Source organism: Lonchura striata, chromosome 11 (genome assembly GCF_046129695.1).
Source record: "Lonchura striata isolate bLonStr1 chromosome 11, bLonStr1.mat, whole genome shotgun sequence".
Taxonomy (NCBI): Eukaryota; Metazoa; Chordata; class Aves; order Passeriformes; family Estrildidae; genus Lonchura; species Lonchura striata.
In genome coordinates, this window is record NC_134613.1 from 14,120,285 (window position 1) to 14,148,113 (window position 27,829).

Sequence of the window (27,829 nt, forward strand, 5' to 3'; positions counted from 1 at the left end):
TTCTACAATCATTTTTATTAGTTATGGAAGAATCCCCACTAGTATTTACATAGTGCAAAAAAGCTGTTATTACTCCAAAAAGTACGGTAGACAGAACAGTTATCCTTCATACAGCAAAAAAGAAATGGAACAAACCCCTTCATATTGTATTTTATAATGGTTTTTATACTACTTTAACCTAAATATTACCATAAATTTTAAGACATTAAACAGCTTTTCTTATTAGAATCTATTTAAAAAGTAAATTATATGAACTACTGATGAACATTTAGAACGTGGGCTGTGCCAACTGGGTTTCTACTTTCAGCATTACCAGTCATTGGTGAGAAGTTTTGGGTTAGACATTCTCGTGTTTCCTTGTGTGTGGCAGGGTGAACCCTACATTCCTGGTTTCTATGGCTTGCTTCTGCTGGGTTTTGTTCTGTTAACAAATTGCCATATCTAATTTTTAAATGGCTGACACTGAAATCAACTGAACAGTTTCATTAGTTGGCACAACTTCACAAGAAATACTAATGACAGTTTCAGCAACAGCAGCTTTTCAAACAATAATACTTTTTTACATACATATTTAAAGTAACATTATTAAAATTTAAGCTTGTGTTAAAGAACTGGACAGAACCACATTGTGTAAGCTCCCACCCACCCATAAAGACACCTCTTAGCTTTACCAGAAGAACACCAACAAGTGCATTACTGAACATTTTCTATAATAAATTTTTAAAACACAGGTCAATAGTCTCTGTCACTGTTTAGCTCCAATCCTACACCAACCTGCACACAATTTAAGCAGATAAACAGGCCACCAATTTAAGCCAGTGGCACTAACACTCCAAAGTATGCGTGAGCAGGATCAGGGCCTTGGCCCTTAATCAGACATTGCTACTTGGTCCATCTAAGGACAGAAGTTCTTCAGAATTTTTCCCTTTTACAGATTTGTAATCCATGTTTTATTATTGACAGAGATACTTAAGAGTATATAAATAGGTTGTATACATAGCCACCTCTATCAGTTTTAAAGATTCCCTACCCCTACCACAGATACATTATTTTTGATTTTACCAGATAAAGTAAGTGGTGAAATAATTTCTATAAACAATGCCTTAAGAAAAGTAGATTTGTTTCCCGAATAATAATTTTCACAACAAAAATAGCTATACACCTATAACTACAGAAACATCTTTTCATGGGGACAGTAACAACCTGTATAAACTGCACACTTTTACACTGAAATAGAAATTCAACTACTTTTTAAAAAAAACATGGTATTGTAGAACATTTGTATGCTTTCTTCTTAAATTCTGCTGATAATAGAACCAAAATTACCACAGTGAGATATTCTCCTTAAGTGCTTGAAGTGGCAAGGAACCTCCCTAATTTCCAATGCAAATGGATCACTCCCAAAGCAATTGCAATTCCATTCTTACAGTTATTGCTTATTCCCAGCTTATCAAAAAGGAAGCACTAAACCCAGTTTTCTTTACTCAGTTTCAGTTTGCTCCCCTAAGGGCGATCTGCCACATTTTAAAAAGAAACTAGTTCCTTATTTGCTGGCAAATTGAGAGATAATTATAAGTGCTGTATCACTTTCAAGAACTCTATTAAACTTGTAGCAAAATTGCAGTTAAATAGCGGGCTGAATATTACAAGACTTTTCCGATATAAATGTCAGAAAATTTTAAAATGACAGTCCAAGTTCAGAAAGACATATAAAAAGATGTGCCTCTGATGTTAATACTTCAAGATCAAAAGTCATTTGAATCACTGGCACTGAAAAAGCTAAAGGAGAAACTACAAACACCTTTGTTTTTTGGTGTTCTGGCAAAGTTTTGCCCTCAGTGTATGCACTGATCTCACTTGTGCCGAGATGTGCTTACACATCCAAGGGCAAGTTTTGCCTGTCAGCAGTTCAAACACCTGTCATGTCCTAAAGCAAAAACTCGTAAAACATACAGACAGTAAAAATCTGCCATAGGGACAGTAAAAGGTTTAACATTCAAGAGGCATCATTCCTTAGTCCTTGTTTTCCTATGAAACGCCTGTTCTAACACCTAGGAAGATTACACTAAGGAACTAAGAACGTGACAGAACAGCCAGTTGTCATAGCAGCTCTCTACACTGCTTATCTACATACATTTGCTATGCCTATAGCTATCAAAGCGTTATTTACATAATACACAGTTTCTATTATTCTCATTAACATCCAAAAACCCAGGGCTAGGTGACTTCTAAACCTGGAGTCTTATTTTCCCAGTGCAACTTAAAACACCATAATCACTACTGCTATAAACATTGGTCCCATGTTCCTAAGTGTGGACTGAACACCCAACTCAGCTAATTTCAGTTTCCTGTGGTTTTCAGCCTACCCAGAGGCTTTTCATGCATTTTGATACAAGTGATCAAGAAAAATGAAGTGAAATGAAAAGAAACATGTTTGCAATGAAAGTATTCACTCGAGTTACTCTTTGGCTACCCCTGTGGTGAGGCTCCTGCTGCTGGCAGTTTCAGTATATCCCTTGCCAATACCAAAGACAGAAAACAGACTCCTGACGTGCAAGGTTTAGACACACACTCCATCCTCAGACTAAAACAAATTCATCACCAGTTAATGCACTTCACTTCAGTATTCAGAAGATAACATGGAACAATTCTCTAGCAACAGGTATGTTTCAAGGAGGGCATATTTCTGTTTCTTTTACCTCTGCACCACTGAAATACTTCCCCAAACTACAGGGCACTTCCTCATTTCCTGGAATAACTACTTTCTTCTCTGTCCAGAGGTACCTAAAGCTGTTACAACTGCAAGAAGAAATAAAGAGGTCATGCTTTCACCAGTAGTTCTTAAGATACATCCTGGCAAGGATCACAGCATGCAGGTGAATGCAGAGATAGCCACCACATCATTCACACTTGCTGTTAAAGGATTATTCTTGCTTTTTGCAGTGTTATGCAGAATACAAAATGCAAAACAGCATTCCTGAGGTAAGTGACAGAAGAGAGAGGAAGCCATCAGTTTACTAAAAGCCCTGAATAGGGATTATGGTTAATGAGTCACTTAGTGTGGTTTGGCAGACAGCAAATGCAGAGAGAATGGGGAATTTTTGTTTTCTTTCCTGTTTTTTTTTTAATGCAGTATTTCTACCTTGTAAAGAAAACCTGCAAAATATTAATTACATCCCTCTAGTTTAAAGTTTTTCTGGAATCAAAGTTATTAGAGCTTATTGTAACCATTTCAACTATCAGCAGCTTTTTAATGATGCATTCACCAAGATCAACTAAGAAGCTGCATCTATCTTAGCATAAGAATCACACACATTTTTTCTACTACTTCATTCTCATTAAGATTGCAAATGGCTTTTTCTAGCTTTTCATGAAACACAATCACAATTTTCCTTTTATTTCTAGATAGAATTAGAAAGTCATGGCCAAATACACTGACAGGCCTAGTATAACACCATATCACCAACATGAATTGTTGGTAATTTGTCAGTGTTAATGGAGGTTACCTGTTTGAAAATAAGCTTAAGAGTCACAACTTGAAAGAATTTTTCTTAAAACTGGTCAGTTGCAAGATGTTTCCTTTTACAAAACATCAAATGAAGGCTTACTGACAACTTTTCCACACAGTTTCTAATGTGGGAAATCAATACTGATTAAGAGCTAAGATAGTTTTTAAATCAAAAAAGTAACAGACAGCTACAAAAATATTGTTGTGAATTAAATACAAGTATTAAATGTTTAACAGTGCAAAATGTTGAGATGAAGCATATGGAATAATGGCTGCAACCTTTACAACAGTTAGTTTTAATATAGTTTCTACAAAGTTCCTGAGTTCCTGCTTATTTTTACGGCATATAGATGGAATCTGTGTGTTCTTTATTCAAAGAACTGCAGATGGTGGGTTTATGTTGAGTGCTACTTGCGTGCTTATCATTTGTCCATTCCTCCCCATCAGTGATGGGATCAGCCTGCTCCGAGGTCTCCATTTCTTCCTCTTCACTTTGTTCAGCATTGTCTTCTTCAGCACCACTGAGGGTCTTCCCAAGCTGCAGCGTCTCCATAGTTCTCTGGGTTTCTGAAACCCAAGATTCAATTCTGCTATTAAGCTGAACTTCTACAGAAATTGGTTCATGGGCATAATCCTCATCATCGTCATCTTCCTCTTCCTCCTCTTCTTCCAGCATTCCTGGCACAAGAGTACTGGTGGTACTGGTCATGGAGGAATTCAAAAGATCTCGGCAGCTGCCATCCAGGGATCCTGTTTCTGTACTCTGCTGTGAGGCCCATTCCAGATTGTCATCTGGTTTCACCTCATCTTTGTCACCTGGGGTGGATTTTCCATGATTTGTTGCTGAGGTAGTGCCAGTTGTAACCAGAGGTTGTTGTTTATTAAGAGTGGTTTTTTCCATTTGGCCATTACCAGCTTTTTCTGGTACTGCAGCTTTGCACACAGATTCTCTCTCATTTTCAGAGGTCTCTAATCCATCAGATGTTTCCACCATATTTCTCCAGTTTGTTTCTACAAATTTTGAAATAAGTTTAAGTACGAAACATCAGTTCCTTCTATATAAAAATATTTCTCCTGCACATGCAATAACAGCCTAAACAGCAAAATGAGCTAATAATATTATTCTATGCTTTCTATAAAAATTTCTACTCCAAAAAGAGAAAGAAAGGAAGAGGAGAGGCAACAAAGAGCTGTGAATAACTTTGGGTTTTTATGGTACCCTAAAGCAGACATTACAAAGCTGAAAGTTAGTGCCACTTTGTTTCCTGTGTAAACACCAAATGTAGCACTAAGAGTAGTCAAAGAGGTTACTCTCAAGTATAAATTAAAAGAAGAAAACTGCCACCATCTTAATCATTCATTTAAAGATTTCTTATAGAATATTTAACTCCTGAAATGAATTTAAGATACCACAAAAGTATTCACTAAAAAGACAGCATTCTCTTTAATTCACTCTCAAACAAGAAGAAAAAAAAAAAAAAAAAAGGCTTTCGACTTCTAACAAGTAGTCTCCATTTTTATATTCCTTTTCATCTGGGCTTAAGCAACTGCATAAATGAACTTGCCTTTGCTCACAGAAGAATCACTCTCTGCCATCTCAACTTTAAAAATGTAACCTACATTAAAAATGTCCTATCCTCAGAGACCTCATATTTTAGTTCCTGCTGTCATCAGTTCTTCCTCAGTCATAGGATCAATTCTGTGCTATCATTTTAAAAACAGTTCAATAAAGCTGGAAAAGCCACTTCCACTGATGTTAGATACCTATAACACTTCTGAGGATTAGAAATTATTATTTCCTATATAGTTCAGAGAAAAAAATTATTACATTAACTGAAGACTGATCTTTTCTTACCCCTGGATATAGTAGAATACTGTAAACTAGGAAGAAGGATTGCATCTTTAGCTACATTTCACAACAAACAGCATTTGGAAAACCCCAGCTTCTATTTAAAAAGGTAAGCTTTAAGCTACTTACCATATTCTTTCTCATTGACCTCAGATATGGGTTCAGAAATAACACTACAGAATGAGATAGCACTTGCTGCAGAAGGGTTGCGAGAATGACCCATGTGATGTGGGGTCTTCTTAACATTCTTCAAGGCTTCTTCTGCCTGTTCCTGTTCCATTGCAGCCACCATGTCCCTGTAGGCTTTCCTGGCCTCTTCAGTTAGGGATACCAACTTATTAAACAGATCCTAAGTACAAAGGCAGTTTTATCAGCAGTAATTCTTAGTAACAGTTTTCACTTTACATTACTCCTCTCAGTCCAAGGTATATAACATATGGGCCTCACAATTAGCACCAATACCTCAAGTTTACAAAAGAATTAGTTCTTCTCTCTATTAAATAATAAAAACACCACTCCTGGTTTATGCAACTTTGAGGAGATGGACATATTTTAGGATACTCTTTTTCTTACATTCTTAAGCTTTCCAGAGAACTTCAGATTACAGTTTAAGTCTGTTTAAAATCTACAATGAGATGTTGTAACCAAAGTGTTTTAGCACACTCTCTGAGTACCATAAAACTGAATTTCAAAGAAAAGACACCATAATATAGATGAGGTCAGGGCTACTATCAAAGGTGCCAAATCAATTCTTTACTACATAATTGTTTACTCCAGCCACTTATGTGATTGGAATTGCTCACCTCAGCACCCGAGTAGTTGAAGATACCCACAACACTAACAGGAACCAGCTTGTTCACGCAGCGACCAAGAGCCTTGCGGCCAAGAGCAAAGACAAATGGAATTTCTTGTTCCCGTGCCATGGCTATTACATTATACAGAGCCTCATCTAGTCCACCTTGAAGAAAGCAATTTTAAATAGATATCTAGTCACTTGAAGTCATCACATAGCATGATACAACTCTCTAATCCAGTTTAACTGCAATTACCCAGTAAAACTTCAATACACACATCAGCAGCTCCTATGTCCCAGAGGATAACACAATACATTTCAAGGGTAGTGAATAAGTACAGAGGAAGGTGATATTCTGTGTTCTCTATTAGCCCTGCACACAAACCAGAGTTTCACAGGCCTTTTCTTAAGCAGAGATTTGCTATTCTCCTATCTTGGGAAGCCTCTGTTTATACTTCTGGTTGCGGCAAAATGCCTTTGTTGACTAACAAACAATTCACATTCCTTTTAAGGAATCTTCCTAAAAAGCACCCAGAGCTCAGGATTCTCTGCAAAGTGTATTTAACACAGAATTAAGAAACATGCTGAGTAAATTTCAATTCTACAGTATCTATTTTTTGTTAAGCTTTTCACCCTCATGAAAGAGTTTCTTCCAGAATGGAGCAAAAAGAGAATAAATGTGGAATGGCAATTACCCAGTTGGAGTCTGGGATGTTATATCATGCATAATAACAAATGCTTCTAACCTTGCCAATTAACACATTTAATCAGCACAAGAAAACTGCAAAGAGCCAAGCACCACTTGTTTTTATCATTTTTACCTTTTGACTGAATTTTTTCACAGTTGGGGGATATGATTACACACTTGATCTTGTTTAGTTTCATGTGCTTCGTAACCTCACGTAACCCCATAACGAGTCTTCTCCTTGCTTTAGCTCTCGTGGGATCCTTCTGGTAAATCCGTTCCTGGAAGCTGACGAGCTCTTGCAATAGCAGAGTCACGCACTCATCTATTTCTTTACTTAGAACTTGGTTACAGTATCTGTCAATTCAAAACAACATTGACAAGTGTCAGCATTGCTCCTTCACAAACACTAGCATAACCAATGTGTCACCCAGCCTTTTTGCAAATAAAAGTAATTTCACCTCCTCAGAACAGTTAACTTTTACTAAAGTCATTAAAAGGATTTAGAAATCAGACTGCAAACTGTAAGTTAAAAACACAGCCATAAAACATTTGTATTTGTAGTAATATCCCTTACTTCAAGAAGCCAATCAAAAATAATATTAAAATACGAAAAAATACTGCAATAAGTGCTTCAAGCAATTTTATTCTTAATTTAGAACATTACAAAGATACGTTAATAAAAAAAGTACTATTACAGTATTTTAAGCATTCCTAAGTATTCCTTCCTTTCCCACCCAAAGCATACATAGCTTTCCTTCAAAAAATATTTTTCAGAGAATACTCCCACCTTGCTTATTTCCTGTGTCAATGAAAAAGTCTCAAGTGAGTGTTTGTTCATATATACACACATTTGTGTGCAAACACAAGCAATCCATTTAGGGGAAAAAAAGAAAATACTTGCAGAACCTTCTATTTCTGAAAGAGAACCTTACATTCATTAAGCTCTTAAGTCTACTAAATCTACCCACACTTGAAACACAAGGGTGACTGAAGTACAAGCCTTGAATTTATATTAATAAAGCAAAACTCTTACTCTCTGAATCTCTTGCTGTGAATTTTGGTTATTGCAGAAGATGCCATTGGACTGCCTATTCCAGAACTAGCAGGTGAACCCTGTGACACTGGGGTCATGCAGTATGGAGAATTCTGACTTGCTGGAGAAAGTGAAGTATCACTAGGCATACTCAGACCAGTTTCTGAAAGGCAATTTTTAAACATTACAAAATAAAAATACATTTTTTTTTATGTGAAAGAAACAGAACTACACTGCTTGTGTTATCACTCGCTTATTTTGTCCAAATTCCATTTTGAAAACAATAAGCATTATTCTTCCCTCCCCTTCTGGAGGGGAAGGGAAAGGGGAGAAAACAAGCTGAACACACACCCACCACTCAGCATGGACTGGATAAATAAGCAGTATTTGAATATGCATGAAAAATATCTTGAGCTTACTTTGGGAAATTAATAAAAGAGAAGAAAACATATGTTTAAATGTTATTACTCCTTCCAATAATTCCTTACTATTTATATATATAAAATACTAAACTAACTTATTCCTAGAATGTCTAGGATTTTCCCACTCTAGTCAGACAGGTCATTCAGAAGAAAAAATTATGAAGCAGTACATGCAGAATGCTGACAGACACCTCCTTCCCCCATTCCCACTGCCCCAAACATGTTGAAGACATTGAAAATTCTCTGGAGTTTCTCAGTTGCTCAGGGCTGCTGCTGCAAATTGACAATCCAGACATTGCAGCTGACACATTCAGCAAACTGGAAAACCCTATTTACAGTTTGCAACTTCTGTATCTGGATTTCAGTATGTTCATCATTAAAAAGTACTGTGATCAACAGAGCATGGTTGACAAGAGTCACTGTTCTTGCTTATCAAAAATACTGTAACTCTGACATGTGGTGGGAACATCTACTTGAGATAATTAAAATGCTGTATGGAGATCATGTACTAAGAACCCACAGCGTTCTGAGCCTTCCACAACTGAGGGACAGACAAGGCATTTCAGAAGACCGTTTCAATTGCTAATATTTCATGAAGTCAAAAAAAGCTAAAAGATAACATCTTTTAAGATGCTATAAGAAGAGAAAGAAAATATGAAAGTAAGTAGATTAGTATAGCTGAGGGGGAGTGATGGGCATCTAGAGACAGAGACCAACCTTCCTGAGAGGCCAGCTCCTGAGACTGGTCAGCAGTCAAGTTTAAATGAGCCTCTTTCTGTTCATCAGAACCCAGAAGGCTGTGGTCAGTTGATAAACGGCCTTTCTTCTCTTCTCTCTCTTTCAAAATAATCTAGAAACAAAACCAACAGCTGTCAGCATCTGAAAATTAGATATACCTGTAAAGAAAAACATCCCTTTCACTGAACATAACACAAAGTTAAGTGAGCTGTTTTGAACCTTCCTGCTCATGCCAGGATAGAAACCCTAGAAATAATTTGTTTCTTCTTTGATCACAAAGAGTATTTCACTGCAGCATTTTATAGATGGTATACTCAATACTCACACACTTCTACATAAATAGTACTTTTAATAGTTTAAGTACTTTCACAGCTTCCTTTCTGATACATAACATTCACTTATTACCCATTCCTCATCCCCATGCCTGTAAAAGAATACCTTATGCAGGCATATTAGTCATCTTTATGAAGCACCTCAATAAAGACAACCCTTTCTATAAAAGGAAGTGCAAAGGCAAGTAGCCATGGATATACTGGTATTACTATAATTTTTAATAGCAACAACATAAAAGCCTTGACGACAGAGTTTAGAAAATTTTCTGAACAGGTGAATTCCTCTAACTCTGATCACAGGCAAGTCAGAAAAACACCTGCATTTTTAGGGCTCACTTTTTTATATTTTACCTTCTGATCTCCATATATATACTCGATTCCTTCTGCACATACCTAATTTATGACTGCAAGAACATAGATATAAACAAGCAATTAATTATTTCTAAGCTTACTCAAAAATTGTGGGTTTGCTTCAAGTTCTTTACCCATCTCTATAAAAAGGAATAAGAAAACTAAGGTTAGCATACTAAATTGCTCTACAGACTCAGAATCAGCCACATGAAAAAACTATGGAAGCTTTTCCATGTGTTCTAGTGCCTGCAGTTAAAAAAAGAAAACACCCTTGGCAACCTGTATCAAGATGCATTTTTATTAATTTCAACTGATTATTCCGATATAAAAGTTATGTTACATGTCTAGATCCAAAGGAGAGGGCATCAGTTTAGCAGAACTGGAGGCAGAAGCTCCTAATTCCTTTGCCCTGTGTTCATGACAACCAATCCTCAACTCAGAAAGTAACAGGGTTTTTTTAATGGTATTTTTCAAGTATGAGTGTGGGTCAAAACACTCCAAGGTTGGCACGTTTACCTTTTTAAGTGCTGTAGGGCGTTTCAGCTTTGCAATCTCTCTCTCTTTTCCTCTTTTCACTTTTGGGGCAGTTGAATCCAAAGGATTAAGGCAACCCATAGAGGGCTGTCCCTTTGTTATGGACTTTCTGCTGGCAGATTCTTTGGTATGAAAGGGAGCAGCACTGCCAACTAAATACAAGATAGATATTAGTTTCAACAAAAGACATGTCAGCTTTATTTCAGCACTGTTTTCAGAATTTCCACTGATGAATTCTCTAAGTAGATTTTCCTTCCTTGGAAAAAAAGCAGTTCATAATGACAGGAAAATTACATCATCAGATATTGTTGCTTCCAGATGGTTTTACGCTTTCTTCAACTTAGCCTCATGTTTTAGGAAACTGTGGATTCCAGGAATTATTTTAATAAATAGTATGGGGTTTCTCTCAAGTGACTACATGTAGCTTTATTAGTTAGATGATTATGGCAAGGTAAGTTGCAAATATTTATACAAGCATTGATTTTCAGTTGTTAAAGACTTGAATAGTTGACAGGACAAAACAGATGAGAGAGTGCAGCATGTAGTTAAGTGGATCTTTTGCCAGAAAGAATAAAACAAGTGCTGTGTCCAATGGAAATGCCAACAGTTCTTTGCAGAGCTTTGTTTGATATAACCTTGCCAACTTGAATTGATGTTTGAACACTGCTGAAATTCAAAGCAGGTAAAGGAACCAGCACACCAGAAAGAAAATGGTAACTATGTGCATAATGATGGACTCCAGGCTACATACAAGAGCTTAGGAATCAGATTGGCAGGGTTATAATAAGTAATTACAAAAATGTCAATTCTGTATTTGGCAGCAAGTACTAAAAAAGCTAATTTAATGTTGTGTTGATACAGACATAGCAAAAAACCATAATTAAGCCATTGTATACATTAATGATAGAACTATAATCTAATCTCTCTATGCCTGATCTTATTTTTAAAAGGATACAGCAGAACTACACAAAGGTACAGAAAAAGAAAGATGGATTCTCAGAAAAGATACTTCCAGAATTAAATAATTAAATAGACTAGGACTCTTCAGAGACCTGACAGACACCTAAGAATCAGAAGAGGAAAGAAGGGAATTACTGCCCAATCTTTGTAATAAGAAGGCTGTGAAAGCTAACAAAACTTTGAGTTAGAGCACAAAAGAACCCAATACTAACCTCCATCCCAAAATAACAGCAGAAAGAAAAGTTTCTCCACACAGGATGTAGTAAGGTTACAATTATTGCCACTGGACATTGTGGATGGTAAAAGCATAAGGTAGAAATAATGGACAGTTTAACAAACAAATTTGATTTGAGTAAGCCTTGGGTCAGGAGACCTTGAACTATAAAGAGCAGAAATGGGAAGAATATCCTAGTGACATATCCCTCCATATCACAGTCAAAGATATCCCCTCTTTCAAAGAGTATTTTATAACATCTTTAGTAGAGATGTTCCTTTCACATATTCATTTAATCACTGAATTACTCTCAGGACACAAACTGAGTTTTGAATTGAAGGTCTTTTTAAAAGACATTTGGCCTCAGTTCTAGATGGATTTTCACCACTGTGTACTGCAGCTTAGAGGATGACAACACAGGTAATTTATTGAGAAATATATTAAAAATAATATTTCCAGGTTTTTATCACACATATATTCAAAAGCTAAAACTTGACAGAAAGAGAAACATTTAAGATGCTCAGATCAATCACATTCATGTTGGCACAAAATGTATTCAGGCATTGTCAGGCACATCAGAAATACCTGTGTATGAGAGAGGCCTGGTGTTGGTGATCTGACGAGCTTTCATTGCTTGCTGCTGCTTTTCAAGAGCTGCTAACATGTCACCCAAATCTAACTGGACAGGGGTCTTGCTCTTCTTTCCAGCTGCTTTTGATAAAGCTTCCTACAAGAGAAACATCACATACAATAAATACAAAGAAATGGTGCCTGCAACACTCTTTACAAAGAATTACTGCTATTAGAGAGCAAGAGGAGCAACAGGTAACTAATCATCCTCTTGACCAAGTGCTGAGGGGTGGGCAGGGTGCTACACACTTGAAGTTTTTTCTGTTCCATGCTTATCTCTGAATACTCTTGAGCTGTTGCAAGTGCTGCAGCCAAGGCCTTCTTCTTCTGACTTTTTGCACGCTTTGGTACAGAGGTTGTAATTGGAATTGGAGTTTGGACTATATTGATTGGAGAATTCTCTGGTAAGTCATCCAGCTAGAATTTTAAACAATACACAAAAACACAATTAAAAGACCTTTCTCTACAGACCACCAAATATGGGGCATTTCAGAAATCAAATCACCCAAGGTTTTGATTACCAGCATGACATCCTAATTAACTACAGCTAGATGATGCAAGTTAATACAACTTCTTTATATTCCATTTTTGTATGGGTAAGCTATTCTATTCAGCTCAAATGATGTCTTCAGAAGGTTTTCCAATCTGATTACTAAATAAAGAATTTCCCCCTCCAAGATTTCACACAGGACTTGACTTTCCTGGAGAGCAGCCAAATAGATTAAGCAGTGTATAGGCATAGTTCTACAACAATATATTTAAGTAGATCACATACTAAAAGAAGCACCTTTCCAACAACTGCTCCCACAGCCTTAAAACAGATGCAGTTCGAAATTAAAGAAACTACACTAATTATTTTGAAAAACTGGTACCATTACTACATATTTGCAGATTTAACAGTCTTAAGAGATGCCTTGAAAGCATCATGATGCAGCAGTCCCAACCTGGGACAGTCTGTGATACTAAATGTCTGCAACATATATCTTACAATCTCATTACAAAAGAAAAATCCTGAAGTTTTGGGTTTTTTTAAGATGGGTTCCCTGCACCAATTATTTTAACTGGCATCTTTAGCCTCCAAGGCCAGTAACAGAAATACCCCAAGATAATTACAATTACTGCAATGTAAGTCTTGTAGCAGAGATTCATAAAAAAATTACACAAACTGAATAGTCTCAAAAGACAATAGTTTGCAAAAGAAAATAATTACGTACTACTTTGGGTGAAATCTTCTGCTGGATGCTACTACTTTTGCTGCTGCCATTGTCACTATTTAGCTCTGGAAACTCATCTTCATCCTAAACAATACAGAAATTAAAAATAAAAGAATGGAACCAAAGTCACATGAGAAGCATTGACTGAAACTGCTTAAGGTAAAAAAACCAGAATGATTTCCTATATCCCACATAAGCTAGAAGGACTCTTGTGACACTAACAGAAAATAATGAAAAATTAAGAAAGCATTTCTGTATCCAAATAGTACTTTTTAAAGAAAAAAATTCTTTTTTACACCAAAATAAATCCTATTACAATTAGAGGGGATAAACCAGCAAACATACCAATTTCTATTCGTAAGTGAACAGAAAAAGTTAATTGAAGGCTGCTTATTTGATTTGTCAACCACAGTGTTCTAAATTGCTGCACCTTCCACAACACCCAAATACAAGTCTCTTTCTGTACACGATGCAAGGAAAGAGTTTTCATACAACAGTACCTCAAAATACAGAGGTTCAGGACTCTGTTCTGCTCTGTTCGCCTGGCTCGTAGCTAAAGGTTTTTCATGTCGTTTCTGCAAACTCTGCATTCTTTCTGAAGATGTACTGTGGTCTCTGCATCTGAAACCAGACTGAGAAACACAAATGTGACTGGCATTTTGTAATTTCAATTTTTCAAGCTATGCATGTGCATGCACATAAAGCTTTATCATCTCTGCTAATTATCAACTAGGTACAGTTTTCAGAGTAAACTGTGCTTTGGTGTTGTGAATTTTTTTTTGTGGGGGCTTTCTGGTGGGTTTTTTGGGTTGTCTTTTTCTTTAAAGCCTGCACAAAAATTCTGTAGACAGTACCAGATTATTCCTCCCCCTTAATATAATAAATCTTTAAGTTTGTAACTTTAAAAGGTTTTTTTTGGCCAAATATGAAGAAATTCAGGAGCTGCCGGTGACTAACAGCCATGAACCCTGAGGAACTGTCTGTAACCATGATCACTCCAAAGAACTTTCTCCCACTGCATAATAATTCTGCATGCAGTTACTGCCTTTTCAACACAATGCCCATGCACACAATTCTCTAAAGACCAGAGACAGCAGCATAGTGGTATAAGCATTCTTCTGTTTATTATGTGACAGATTGGTGGAAACCCATGTGCAAGTGTTTGGCAAAAACCAGTGTATGACTTGAATTTCACATTTATACTTAACCTATTTCTCAAGAAAATTTCCTACAGATCTCATACCAATTTAGTTTCAACAGAAAATAATTTCTAGGACAATTCTGCCTTGAGGTACAGTGAATTTGGCTGAGGCAACCTAATTTAAAACTTTTTAAGCCAGCTTTGTTTTCAAGTATCTAAAATAACTGCCAGATTTAGAGTCTAAACTATGACTGGATGAAAGAAAGTCTAGTTCTTCCTGCTCTCCCAATGCCATAACTAACAATAGTGGCTTCTAAAGCCTCTGATTTGACAGCAGGTTATAAAAAGATTCAGAACTGCTACACTGCCAGATACACAGATCCACAAGCTTCTTTCTATAATAAACCCACAGTTACCAAACAGGAAGATTCAAAACAATTTAACAATTCCATCTAAAAACCTAAACAGGCCAAGCTGGCTCACATATGTTTGCACAACAGGCACGTTTATCCAAGGCTCCCACATGGAGCTCGTATTTCTTGTGTGCAATAACAGTTCGAGCAAAACCTATGTTTAAACAAAGGCAAATGTTTCAGGTTTCTTTGCACCCCTCTGGATCATCTGCCCCAAAAAAAATCTCTCAAAATTAGGAAGGCCACCTTCTCCTCACATAATAACAGAAATTCTGTCCCAACTGAAAGAAGTTTCACAGGATATTCAAAAGCTTTAGCATAAAATAATTTTAAGCCATTAAGACATAATAAAAATCTTTAAAAAATGGTTTGCCAATGTAAATTTTAGAAAGTTTTGAAGACAACAGGAGTGAGAACATAGGATTCTAGTTCACCACATCCAAATCTTTCTTTAGAAAGTTTGAGAATTTTTTTTTCTTCTGAAGTGTGAATGGGTCAAAAACTGAACTAATTTTTCTACACCCACACTATCGTCATTTCACAGGTTACTTTATATATGTAATGTTCTTCCTAGGTAGATACAAATAAAGCACGGGCTATAGGCAAAGAACTGTCAAGGACATTAAATTATACATATATATGATATAGAGCTAGCTCGCAAAACATACCAGTTAGAAATGTGCAAATGAGCAAATGTGCAACTAGACTTTAAGGTTCACTTTCTATACTGTTTAATTAAATAGTTTTTGTATGTTAATTTTATAATTCCCCCCAAATTCCTTATTTTCCCATATTATAAGAAGGCCCAAATACTTAAATTGAGAACCACTGGCAGCATACCTGTGGATTATTTCTTTGCTCAGCTTGTCTTCCGCCTCTAGAAAAGGTCAGAGTTTTTTCAATCCAAGGTTTTTTTTGAGTTGCCTGGGAATTTACATTAGTCCAACCTATACCAGCTGAAAGAGAATTACCATCTATGAAAAACAGAATTAGCATCCAGAACATATCATAATGATTCACATGCAGCAGAGCCAGGAACACAATTGAGATACAAATAAAGTTCCTGGAGAAAGCCTAATTCTCCTGTGACAACACTTACTTTGATAGCTATTCTCAGATGTTGGCAGTTACCTTTATGGAACATTCAAGCTGCCAAAAATTGATCAACACAAAGCAGTGAGAAAGTAATCTCACGTTCACATCCCTCCCAATTTCTGTTCAGTCATAAATAGTAGTCCCTGGCATTACCTACTACTACCACACAAAACAAACTATTTGTCCATGGTACATATAAAGCTTCTAAAAAGTATCAGTGCTTCTGAAATAGAGAATGAGAACTCCCTGACTCTGTTACTACCCAGGTATGAACTACAGCCCAAAAGGGTAAGTAAGCCTGAGGACAAACTAAACAGGAGCACAGCTTTGTCTGAATGCTTCCACTGGAGTTTTTTTTTAACCTATTAAAGATAGACAGCTGTTAAATCCTTAGTGATAGCTATATACTTGTTCATTCAGCAAGTAACAGGTGTCTTAGTGGAGATGGTTGGAAATCACAGTAAAGATAGATCCTCAGAAGTATCTGATCAGTTAGAGCAGCATGCTGAAGTAGATGAAGAGGTATGTAAAGCAAAAACACAAATGCAAACCCTGCCAAATTATTTAAACAGCTTACCAGTCAAGGCAATGCTTACTTGTATTTATTGATGGTTCCACAACCTGAAAAGAAAAAAAAAACAATTTAGTAATTTTCATTAGTCTGTAGGCTACAAATAAAGTTACTCAGTTATGTTTACATACATTCATTGCACATGAATCTGTATTTCTTGAAGCCATAGCTGCAGCCTGGTTATTGCCATGCTTAGGACTACAATAGCCACTGTCACTGTCAATGTCTGCCTCACTTGCACCCTGTTCACTGGAGGACTCTGCAGCAGGGTGAGACGTTCTCCTGCGCCTGCCTTTTGACTTCCAAAGCATCGTGGAGGTGCTCTCAGAAAGTGATTTATTGGCTATATCTGAAGGAAAGTCTTCAAGAAACAATAAAAATAAAATTACTTGTGCAGGAATTGATAAGAGACATGAAAAAGTTACACATCATAAAAACAAATACAAAAAGACAGTCTTTGCACTAAACCAGCATTGAATTTAAATTATGTCCAGGTCCAACTGTTATTGATAACAAACTCCTTCAAGAGTTGGTACTCTGCAAGAGTATCGTGTCACTGCAACATTATAAGGTGACATACTGAGAAGGTATCTGCAACCATCAGCACCTTTTCTTCATTATCCTTTTGAGCTGCAAAGACTTCTCTTAAAAGCTACATCTAAATCAGGTCCACCCTCTTTTAGAAAAGATGACAACTGACGTGTAGTTCTAGTTATTTCATACACCCAGAACTTAAACAAATTACCTGTTTGCTGTGATGCATCAACCAACAAAACAATCTTTGATCTGTTCTCAGGACCTGATGAACTGGTCTCCTTCTGAGTGGCGACATTTTTCACAGGAGGACGTTTACTTTTTATGTGCATCTGTAGCTGCTGCTGCTGCTTTCAAAGATTGCCCCACACACAAAAAAAGTTGATAAAACATGAGATATGTGTTTCCTGTGTAAAGACATTCTCTTTATACAGTTCTACTTACCCTATTTAAAAGCAGACTTACTTTTTGAATGACTGCTCCTCTGTTACTGCTTCTGCTCCGCTGAGTGGACAATGGGAAGACCTGGCCTGACGGGCTGGGACGCTCAGTGCATTCTGTAGTAACTGTACTTACAGCATTTGCTGTTTGAAAGGGTGCAGGATAGGGCGTAGGGAAAGGATGATAGAAACCCATGACCTGAGCACATGGTGCTGGCATCAGCTGATAGTAAGTATATTCTGTAGAAACAGGTGGCTGTGCAGATATTATAGGATAAGCAAGGTATGGTCCTGCAGGGTTTGGGCTGGGCTGTTGCCATCTGATGTCATTGTTATATAATGGAAACTGTCTATTAAAAAAAAACACAAAAGGAAAGAAAACTGCTCAGTAAGTCTTCCACCTCTCAAAGCAAACTCATGTCTTGATCACCCTTTCAAAAATAACAGCTCTGTTATAAGAAGTTCCTAAACTCAACATATTCTTCACTAGTTATGTAAGAAAACTGGGTACAGCTACATGGAATACTGAATCAGCTAAATGGCACCATGTTGTGTTTAACCATGGCAGGACCCAAGCTGGACACCCAAAGCTTTGCTTCATTCAGAGATTCAGACAAAAAACCTCCTGACTGCCCTAAATGATCCAAGAGCACAGCAGGTGACTTTGGGATGGATTTGTACCAGACCTTCATATCCAGGAAAAAAAAAGGCAACAAAGAATATGATAGGAGAAAAGCAAAGGGAAGAAAATAGGTAAAAGACAGAGAAACTTCCTCCTCATATATGAAGGGTTAAATATGAACAAAAACCTTAATATACACTCCACAATCACTGATTCACTCTCAAACCTACAAGTTTAAACGCATTTAAAAACAGATCATCTTCCATGAAAATCACAACCACTTATTACCTGTTGGATTGATTTTCCTGTACAAATGGATAGCAAGTGATCAGGTAGCTAGGGATTGGAGTTGGTTCCATGCCATTAATTCCTCCACTGTCATTAGGAAGTGCCATTGGGATCATTAGTGTTTCTGGACCCTTCTTCTGAGGAATAAATGGTTCTACTTCAGCTGACAGCTTGACATTCTTAAGAGAAAAGAAAGAATGTCTTCATTAATTACAATCATAAATTGCTCAGGAAAATTTAGATTCATGAAGTTGTACGCAAAGTACCATGAACAGCAGGCAAACGGATGACAAGGCTACAGGATTTCTGCAGTAAACCAAGAGAGGTGGAAAACAGTTGGCAAGTGCTTATTGCATCCTTCCAATCAGTGCAGGGTGTAATACAGATCACCAACACTTAGCATTTGTTTTAACCTTTACAACTGCAATGCAAACACTAATTAATTTAAAAGGGACTGAAGCCCAGATCTTGCAGAAGCTATATGAGTCGGAGCACAGAACGAAACCAAATTAGCACTGTATGTGGAGCACAGTTGTGTAGGCTTTCAGAAGTGAAACCAACATATGGAAGATGTAGTAATGCCTGGCCTGCTCTACAAAACTGACCATGTTTCTAGGCAATTATAAAAAAGACTTTTCAGCACTAAACCATAGTTTAAGAGATGATGCACCACAGAAGAACCCTCCCCACACATGCTATCTGCTCAACTTGAACATATTTTAAAGTGTTAAGATTATGACTAAATGTCATCATGAAGAAGGTTTAGAAATAAGTTTAAACTGTGCTTTCGAAGAAAAGCATATCCCTCAATCCTGAAGGTATGCTTAGTTTAAGACAGTTTTGCTCACATCTTTGGTTTTGTACAACATAGCTGCATCTTACACTCAAACAACAAAAAATGCTGTATTCAATAACACAACTGCAGAACCAAAGAACCTTTAAATTCTATATTCCACTATAACTTGCATTCAGATTAAAATAATCTTTATTTTGTACAAATATCTCAGCCTAACTACACGTGTCTCTGATTACTATCTCATGGAGTGTCAAATACTCAGAAGATTTATTCTAAAGCGGACAAGAACTCCAGACATTTTTCCTTCCATATGCCTACAAAATAACCTCAAAGGTAACATATAACCTATAAAAGTAAATGCTCTTATAGCAGAAAAATGAAATCCTAAATGTTTACTGAAGACAGTCTTCTAACCTCATTAATACCTCCAGAACATCCACATGAGCTGAAACAGTTAAATGGGAGCTCTGGAAGTAGCACAGCAAGTAGTCCCACATCTACTACACACTTCTCACTCCATGGCTTTGCTCTTTGTCACATCCACAGTCCATCCTGAGACAGCCTTCCCACCCAATATCTGAATCTCAAGTTCCCAAAACTTCTACTTAAATAAGATCTCATGTTGTTTTAGCAGCATGGGAGTGGAAGAGGTGGGAAGGGCACGTTCAAAAGATTTTTTGAAAATACAGTTATCCCAATGAAAAAAGTATGTCTTTCAAACTGACAAGACACAGTGTTCTTGGCAGGAAAGTATATTTTAGTGACTGTTCTGAAAATGCTTATGGCTATAACATGGAAATATATATATATATGGAATATAATATATGAAAGGATGTACTATCCCTAGAACTGTTCAAGGCCAGCTTGGATGGGACTTTGAGCGATCTCATGTCACAGAAGGTGTCCCTGCCCATGGCAGGGGTTTGGAACCAAACAATTTTTAAGCTCTGTTCCAATGCAGGACAGTCTGACTCTATAAGCACAGACACAGAAGTATATCTCCTGCTGTAAAACAAGGTCTGCATTACAGCAGAACAATTACCTTCGTATCAATTAAATGCATTTCTTTATCATGAGGGTGAGCATTCTTTTCTTCTACAGTAACTCTTCCAGTTCCTGAAGTTCCGTTTGGAGGAAAAGCTGTGGGGCAGCTGCAGCAGCAGCATCGAACTTGTGCAACACAAATCAAACCCAGCTATACCCAGAGCTTCCTCTCTGGCCTTGAGCACATCCCTCAGCTGCCTCGTGACTCGCCTACCCCTCTGCAAAGCTGCAAGGCATTCTCCTCAACACAAGAGAAAAACTTCTCATAATTTTTATTTTAAAACTGTTTATGTACACTGAACACATAATAAGTACCAGAAATACTAACACTGAAATCCCTCCCTGAAAGCCAAGATGGTTTTTTCTATGCTATTTCAAGACTGTGAGGCAAAAATACTTGCTTAAGAATAGATTCACTGATGGGCTGGCCTACAAAACTAGATCAGAGATTATTCTGAATAGGAAGAAACCCACAAGAGTCATTGAGCCAAGCTCTTTAATGAGTGGTCCATATGGCCATTGAACCCACAACCTCAGTGTCATCAGCACCCTGCTCTAACCAACTGAGCAATCAGAATATTAAAGGAATGCACCAAGGGTGCTTCATCCATGGAACATGCAGGAGTAAAACTAGGATGAGTGTTTTACAAATGTGGTATTCCTAAGGAAACACTGAAGACTGTCAAACAACTATTCCTAACCTGCTGGTCACTATCCTACCAACATGCCAAGTGAACTTTAGCCAAGACACTAAAAATAAACTAGTACTGGCTCAGAAAATAGTAAAAACATTCTATTTGTCATTCATATTGGGACCAGCTTTCCTGTTTTAAGGATCTCGCCTATGTGGCTGTCTGCTCTTTCCCTTATTTGGGAGATTTATGTGAAAATACAAAAATCATTCTTCATTGACAAGTCTCTTGCAGAATGGTCTCATGACAATGATTTTTCTGATATTGTACTATATCCTCACTCATTATTAGGATTGTGAGAGAACACTCTTTCACATTAGATATTAGAAACAGAGCTGTAACTGATCCAAGCAGGAAGCGAGCGATTCCCATCTGCAAGGTTGCCATAGCAAAATATTTCTGGTCAACTCTCAAAGATAATCCCTACCTTACTTGTACATCCAAGGTGGATTGGATAAAATTTGACTTATTTAAATCTGTCCAACAAAAAAAGGTATGCTGGGGTTTTTGTTTGTTTGTTTTAAATTATTAAAAACTTCCACAAGACTCAACACTCTTAACGTGATTTCATTATTTTAGGAAAATAATTCACATTATTCTGCTCGGTTTTATCAGGTTCAAACAATTCAGAGATGCCCAGACTAGAAAGATGACTTTAATTCTTCCTTTCCTGTTGTCCAGTCCATTATACAGGTTATGATTACTATTGCTATGACAGAGCAATTACCTGATATATTTAATTGTAATTTTCTGTACAGCTCAAAACAAGTTTAGCCTACCTGTAATGATAAAATAAAACACAGTATATCTTGTAATCATAAACACATATGGGTACATTTGAAAGTTAAATCCTTTTTTTGCTTACAGAACTTGGGGAGTGTCTGTTATTTAAAGGAATCAAAACTGTATTTCACATACCTCTTACATGCATTATACCTTAAACACTTCTCTTGCACAGTTTAGTCTGCACCTACAGGTTTGGTTGGTTTATGGCAGTTGGGTTTTTTTAATCCTTTCAATAAACTTGTTTTGGCAAAGGATTTAGGGCAAACTTCTGTTTTCAGATTTTGCATTTTGTTCTGTAATGCACACACACATATATATGCCAACTCATCAAAACAGCAATTGAAAACTTACAAACCTCAGTACAGGTGTTTTGAAATCATTCTGCAAGCATAATACATCCAATTTTCACATATCTTAAACATTTCATTAGACAACAAGGCCCCATTTTCACTTTGGGGTAGAAAACAAAAGGCAGCTCAAGTGTATTACCAACTAAACTAAATTAACTTCAACATATTGCTTCCTTGAAGTATTTTTGAAAGACTGGTAAAATGCTCTAAGAGTTCTGTGTTACACAGGCTGTCTTCAGATGAGGTCAGTAATCTTAGCAAACTTAAAGCAAAAAGGGGAAACAAATGTACTAAGGTCAGAATACTAACGAAACGAAAACATCAACAGAATTAACTCTCCAGGTGATTCTCCAGACATCTCAGCACACTTCACAGATGGCCAGTGGTTTCACTGAACAAGTGAGGGAAACAAAAAAGCAATGCTAAGTAATTTGTCCAAAGTTATCTTAGTAGATCTTTTTAGGACCACAGATTTCTCAGCTAGGAGGAAATGTTGGTGAAGACAGCCAGCAAAGTACCTCCTGTTTTTGATAAATGGTCTTCTTCCTTCACAGTGTAAGGAGAAAAACTGAAACAAAAAAAACCCAAACCTATTGATCAATTTAGTATCAAGTAAAGGTGACGCTAATTTTTCATTGCACTGGACAAACAGAAGATATCTCCTACTGAAACTTGTAATTTATTCTAACAGGAAAGGCTCCTTTGGTGGGCTATAGAAACAACAATGCCAAAGAAGCAGTTTGATGGTGGGTTTGGTTTTTAAAATACTGACATGTTTAAGACTCAGTGGAAAATGCAACCAATAACGAATGAAGTCAACTCTAGAATACAAGACAAACTCCTTTTTGTTTCAGAAGCAAACAAGAAAATGAATAAAACAAAGTGCATGCAAATATATGTGAACACAATTCCTCAGAGATTTCACCCACACAGTACAAGTGGAGTGCCAAGTGCACACGAACAGTACAAACAGGACTGATCATGCCATTGGTTTGTAACCACAGACAAGAAAGATCTGTCAAACACAAAAAGATTTGGGAGAAGGCTGCTACACTTTCCCTAATCCTTACAACAGAGCACTTGTGATACAAGCTTATGCTTTAATTGCTCTCACAGTATTGAGATTTATTCTAGTCTGCATCCTCTGAACAAATTAGTGCTTTGCCATTGCCATCAGTAAATGCAAGGTCAGACCTTAATACAAAATACTACGTGGTTTGATCACGCCATCTAAAAGCAAACACTGAAAATACTGCAAGACCAAACTTATTTTTGACTTAAATGTTTTCATGTTTGTTCAACCTTCCACATCACAAAACCAAACAAAGCTTTATTGAAATCAACCTTTGATAACCAAACTCAATTCTAAATATAAATTTAAGTAATGTTGAAACATCAGGTTTTCAATCAGCTGCCTATTAATGGATACACACCCCTTCAAAATAAACCAAGATTTAGACAGAAGCCTCTTTTGTAGATAACCCTAGTTTCAATTTACAAAACATTTTGCAGTAGCTCATTACATATTTCAGTCCAACAATTACAAGTCTTTCAAGACAGCACATATACTGAAGAGCTCCTTTGTTTCATATATAAAAGCTACTGTAGTCATCAACAGCTGCAAAGACAGAAGATGACACAAGCAGGAACAGACTGGTAAACTTTGTCCTATAGTTATAGCACTGTACATTTAATCTTAGAAAAGTTTTTGTTCATTGTAGCCTAATATCATTCAGCATTTTCCATTAAACAGGATCTCTGTCATCCTGCTCTCAGAGGAGAGCGCTTAGATATCAATCTCACCATTTACAGGGTGAGAAAATAGACACAGATGCCACATCTCAGAGAGCTATAATAAAATCAGCTGTTCTACTGTCTCAAAGTCTGGATACAAGAAGCCTCATCCCAAAGTAAAATAAAAACATAGCTCAAACTTTTGAGTTTTTTTTAAGAAAAACAATCCTGTTTCTGAATTCTGGATTTCATCATTTAAATGCCGTGTTAGTAGTAAGGCAAGTCACAGTTCATCTATTTTAAGATAAACTTTACAAATATGGAAGTCATTGTTTCTATAATTAGCTGCTTCTAAGTGGCAGATACCTCGGGAATGGTAAATATGCAGTCCGACTGGAAACACCAGCAGCAAGCCATTTAACAAAGCACAAAATTTAATCTTCCCTATTTACATTTAACATAGTCATTTCAACACAGCACTTAAAGCAAATACACTATGAAGTGACTCTTTCCCTTTTCCCTCAGCTCATAGAAAGAGAATTGTGCATAATTCTCTTCCCTTTCACAGCATTAAGTATCATGTTCAGAACATAAAAAAGCTTAATATTTAACATTTTTACCTATATATAGAAAGCAAGCAAGTGACACAACACGACAAGCTGGCATGTTTAAACTCAAAGCCAGAATATTCTAAGAAAAAAGAGGGGGGGAGGGGTGGGGAATTTAACACTCCCATAAAGCTTGTCCAAAGACAAAAAAAATGTTACCAAAAGGATCCTCTTCACTTATCTACTTTACAGCATTTAACAGTACAAACTTCTAAACTCATGGTATCCAAATGAAGTAGTATTATTTGAGTGCTTTGTAGACAGTGTACTAAAAGGATTCATCCAACCTATTTATGCAAATCAGTTTCCTGATCTCCACAAACTAGTAAATGATAAATAATTTTTTGCTCAAACTGTTAAGATATTCATGGAATTGCATCAATAACATTTAAATTCACCAAAGAACATATTCTAAAGTAAGATAACACAAAACTCACAAAATCCAACACTGTTCTGCACTTTCAAGGTTCGAAAGAAAGCAATGTACAGGAAAGCAGATGGTGTCCAGTTTTCCTCAGTTGAAAAATCTGCCATAGGTAAGAAACACTGAAGGAAACTGGACAGGACAAAAGAGCACAAAACATTGATCTAGATCCACTTCTATGATAATCATAGTATCAAGCCACCTGTTGAGTGGTCACACATAGGAGAGGGAAGCAGAACAGGCTGTCTTTAAGCAATACTAAAACAAAACACAGGTCACTGATTTCGCAACTTCACCTGATTTCTCAACTGTACTAAAGGAACCAACTGTCTTAATCACAAAACCGTAAGACTGAGAAAAATCAAAGCACAGCAGTACCTTTGAAAGGGGAAGTTGTTTCTCTTTAGTTTTCTGTCATATTCTGCTTAAACAGAAAGAACATCATCTGCTGAATTTTCTCTCTTGTAGGAAAATAACTGCTGAAACCCATATATTTTTTAATGGGAAAATTTTGTTCCAGTGTAGACAGAAGTAGACTTACACACCCACTACAAAAATGGCAACTATTCCTATCACAAAATAATTGTATTTAAACAGGTTTACTCCCTTTTCATCTATGTCAGCTGCCAAAATATCACTGAGCATATTATAACAAGTCATACCAGAAATTAGGTAACAGAAACCTTAAAGGCAATCCAAAATCAACATCTTTTTTATCAATTAGGTGTCCAAATGATCTTGCAACAAATCTCATACTGATTCACTAAGCCAATGCCACAAAATTCTGTTTAACCATCATTTGTGATCTTCCTTTACTCTTGAAATACCACATTAACACAGCACAACAGCCCTAGCTGTTCATACTCCAATTTAAAGTAGTTACTCCTATAAGCACATACAGTTACTATACTGTGCCTGAGAGAGCATTCTGAGGGAAAGGAAGGAGAGAATGAGCACTGCTAAACACACATTTGTAGGCTTTAATATTCATTTTTCAGATATCATTCAGTACAGGAACAGAAAGGAGCCCAAATAAAAAATGAAATGACTCCCAAAACTGATGCAACCTTACCAAACACTTACACTGGTAACAAATTATTACATTCAATTCTTACAGCACAAAAGCTACAAACCCAAAGCATCTAGGAGTCTCACATCAAGATGCTACTGTATAATGAATGGACAAAAGCAACAAGATTGTTGAATCATTTTAGAAACTCAACAGGTATTAATTATTTGTCTGACTAGAAGCCTTACTAGGGCATAAGGAACCAACAGGACCTGATATGCTGCAAACATAATAAACAAGATAATTCCTGCTTCAGAGCTTAACTACACATTCAAGTTGAAATACTGCACTTAGTTAGGACAATCACTCAGAGTCAACACTTTATACTGTAAATAACATAACAACTTTCTGTTTCCATGAACTATTTGACAGATGAAAAGAGAGTGGTTTGATAAGGACACATGTGTGAACCTCCAGTACTGAAGAACTCAAGCAACAAGGAATGAATATTTCACAAGTGTACTGCAGTATTAACTGCAGATACAACAAGGGGGGGGGGGGGGGGGGGAACCCCACCACACCAAAATCCAAGATTTTAAAGCAAAAAGTACTACAGATTAGACTAATGCAAATTTTACAGAATAAGATCAGGTTTTCTACATGAAAGCAAATAAAAAGCAGTAAAAAAAATTAAAATCGTTATCCCACCAGAAAGCCACAATGGGAGACATACAGTAATAAGACACACTGTTCACAAACTTCCTTAGATATATGTACAGAATTTAAAGCAGTGAGTCTTTACTGAGTACGTAATTAGTCATTATCTACTTTGCTACAGGAACCTGTGTTATTTTGTTCCTTAACCCTACTATTAGAATCCCTGGAGACGCCAAAGCTGAAAAATAGGAAACAAATAACTGTAAATCACCATTTTTCAACACAATCTGGTGAAACAGAAGCTTAGAAGTAGTATCAGGCTCTAACAGATGACATCATTCATGTCAGATACATCTTTTAGAACTACCTCCTGATGATGAAATGTTTTATTGCACATATGTAACAAATCATACAAATTCTTAAGTCCTTGCTGCTGTTTCTTCATACCTACAGTAATAAGAGCTCGTAAGAATAATGCAAACCGATTACCTCACAAAGCCAAGTTTAATATGGAAGAAAAAAATATAGCGACCTGTAGAATTGGTGAGCTACACCCACTCAGCTAGGAGGAGACCATCAGCTATGTCCTGTCACTGAAAACCCAACCGTGACATTTACAGGATTTCCACAAGAGCGATACCTCGATTGTGTTGCTAAGTTCTCAAAGAAACCTGTGTCCTTCCCAAGAAACCAAGTCTCTACTAATGACCAGGCAGGCTTAAAGTAAATGTCACTCATTGCAATACTTCCCTAAGCTTGAAACAAAGCCTGAAGGAACAGGGGGGCGAAGAACACACCCGAGTTCTGAATTCCCTTGGCATTCCCAGGGGAGCCGCTCCCGGCTCCCCCGGACAGCCGGGCCGGGCGCGGCCCGACGCCTCCCGCCGGGAAGGAGCCGGCGGCGGCGGACACACAGCGAGCTCCGCTTCCAGCGCGGAGACCGGCCTCCTGCGCCTCCCGAGGCCGCTCTGCGCCGGGCCGGTCCCGCCGCCCCTCACGGCCGGTCCCGCCGCCCCGCCCCGCAGGCCGCGCCCCGCCGGGCGCTGCCGCCGCTCGGCCGCCGCCGCCGGCCCTGCCGGGGCTGACACGGCCGGGCCGGGCCCGCTCCGCTCCCCGCCCTCACCGCGGCCCCTCCCGCCGCGGCTGCTCGCGGTCCCTTCGTACCTTGTCCGCTTTGTCCATGGCTCCAGCTGCGCCGGGCGGCGGCTCTAATGAGGGCGGCGGAGGGCCCGGGCCGCCTCCCCCATGGCGCTGCTTCCCCCGCCGCGCTCCGCACACGCCCGGAGCGGCGCCGGCCCCGCTCGCGGTTATCACGGGAACCGGGACAGGCTACGCCACGGCGGGGCGGGACGGGCGGCG

The 27,829-nt window shown here is 37.6% G+C and overlaps 1 protein-coding gene across 2 annotated transcripts; it reads right to left on the reverse strand.

Annotated features, from left to right (window-relative positions):
- Positions 1-27,829, reverse strand: SECISBP2L (SECIS binding protein 2 like). Of its 2 annotated transcripts, none has more exons than XM_077785905.1 (18): positions 27,635-27,829; positions 18,371-18,549; positions 17,486-17,810; positions 17,232-17,364; positions 16,618-16,847; positions 16,512-16,536; positions 15,661-15,776; positions 13,767-13,898; positions 13,267-13,350; positions 12,302-12,469; positions 12,008-12,149; positions 10,231-10,400; positions 9,011-9,143; positions 7,872-8,034; positions 6,972-7,192; positions 6,161-6,315; positions 5,487-5,706; positions 1-4,519 (listed from the first exon to the last, which is right to left on the reverse strand). In XM_077785905.1, exons 1-18 carry the CDS (start codon positions 27,650-27,652, stop codon positions 3,846-3,848), a joined length of 3,288 nt encoding a protein of 1,095 aa, XP_077642031.1. In that variant the 5' UTR covers positions 27,653-27,829; the 3' UTR covers positions 1-3,845. The 2 variants fall into 2 exon arrangements, with proteins under 2 accessions (XP_077642031.1, XP_021393186.2); XM_021537511.3 differs by having other exon boundaries at positions 17,232-17,367.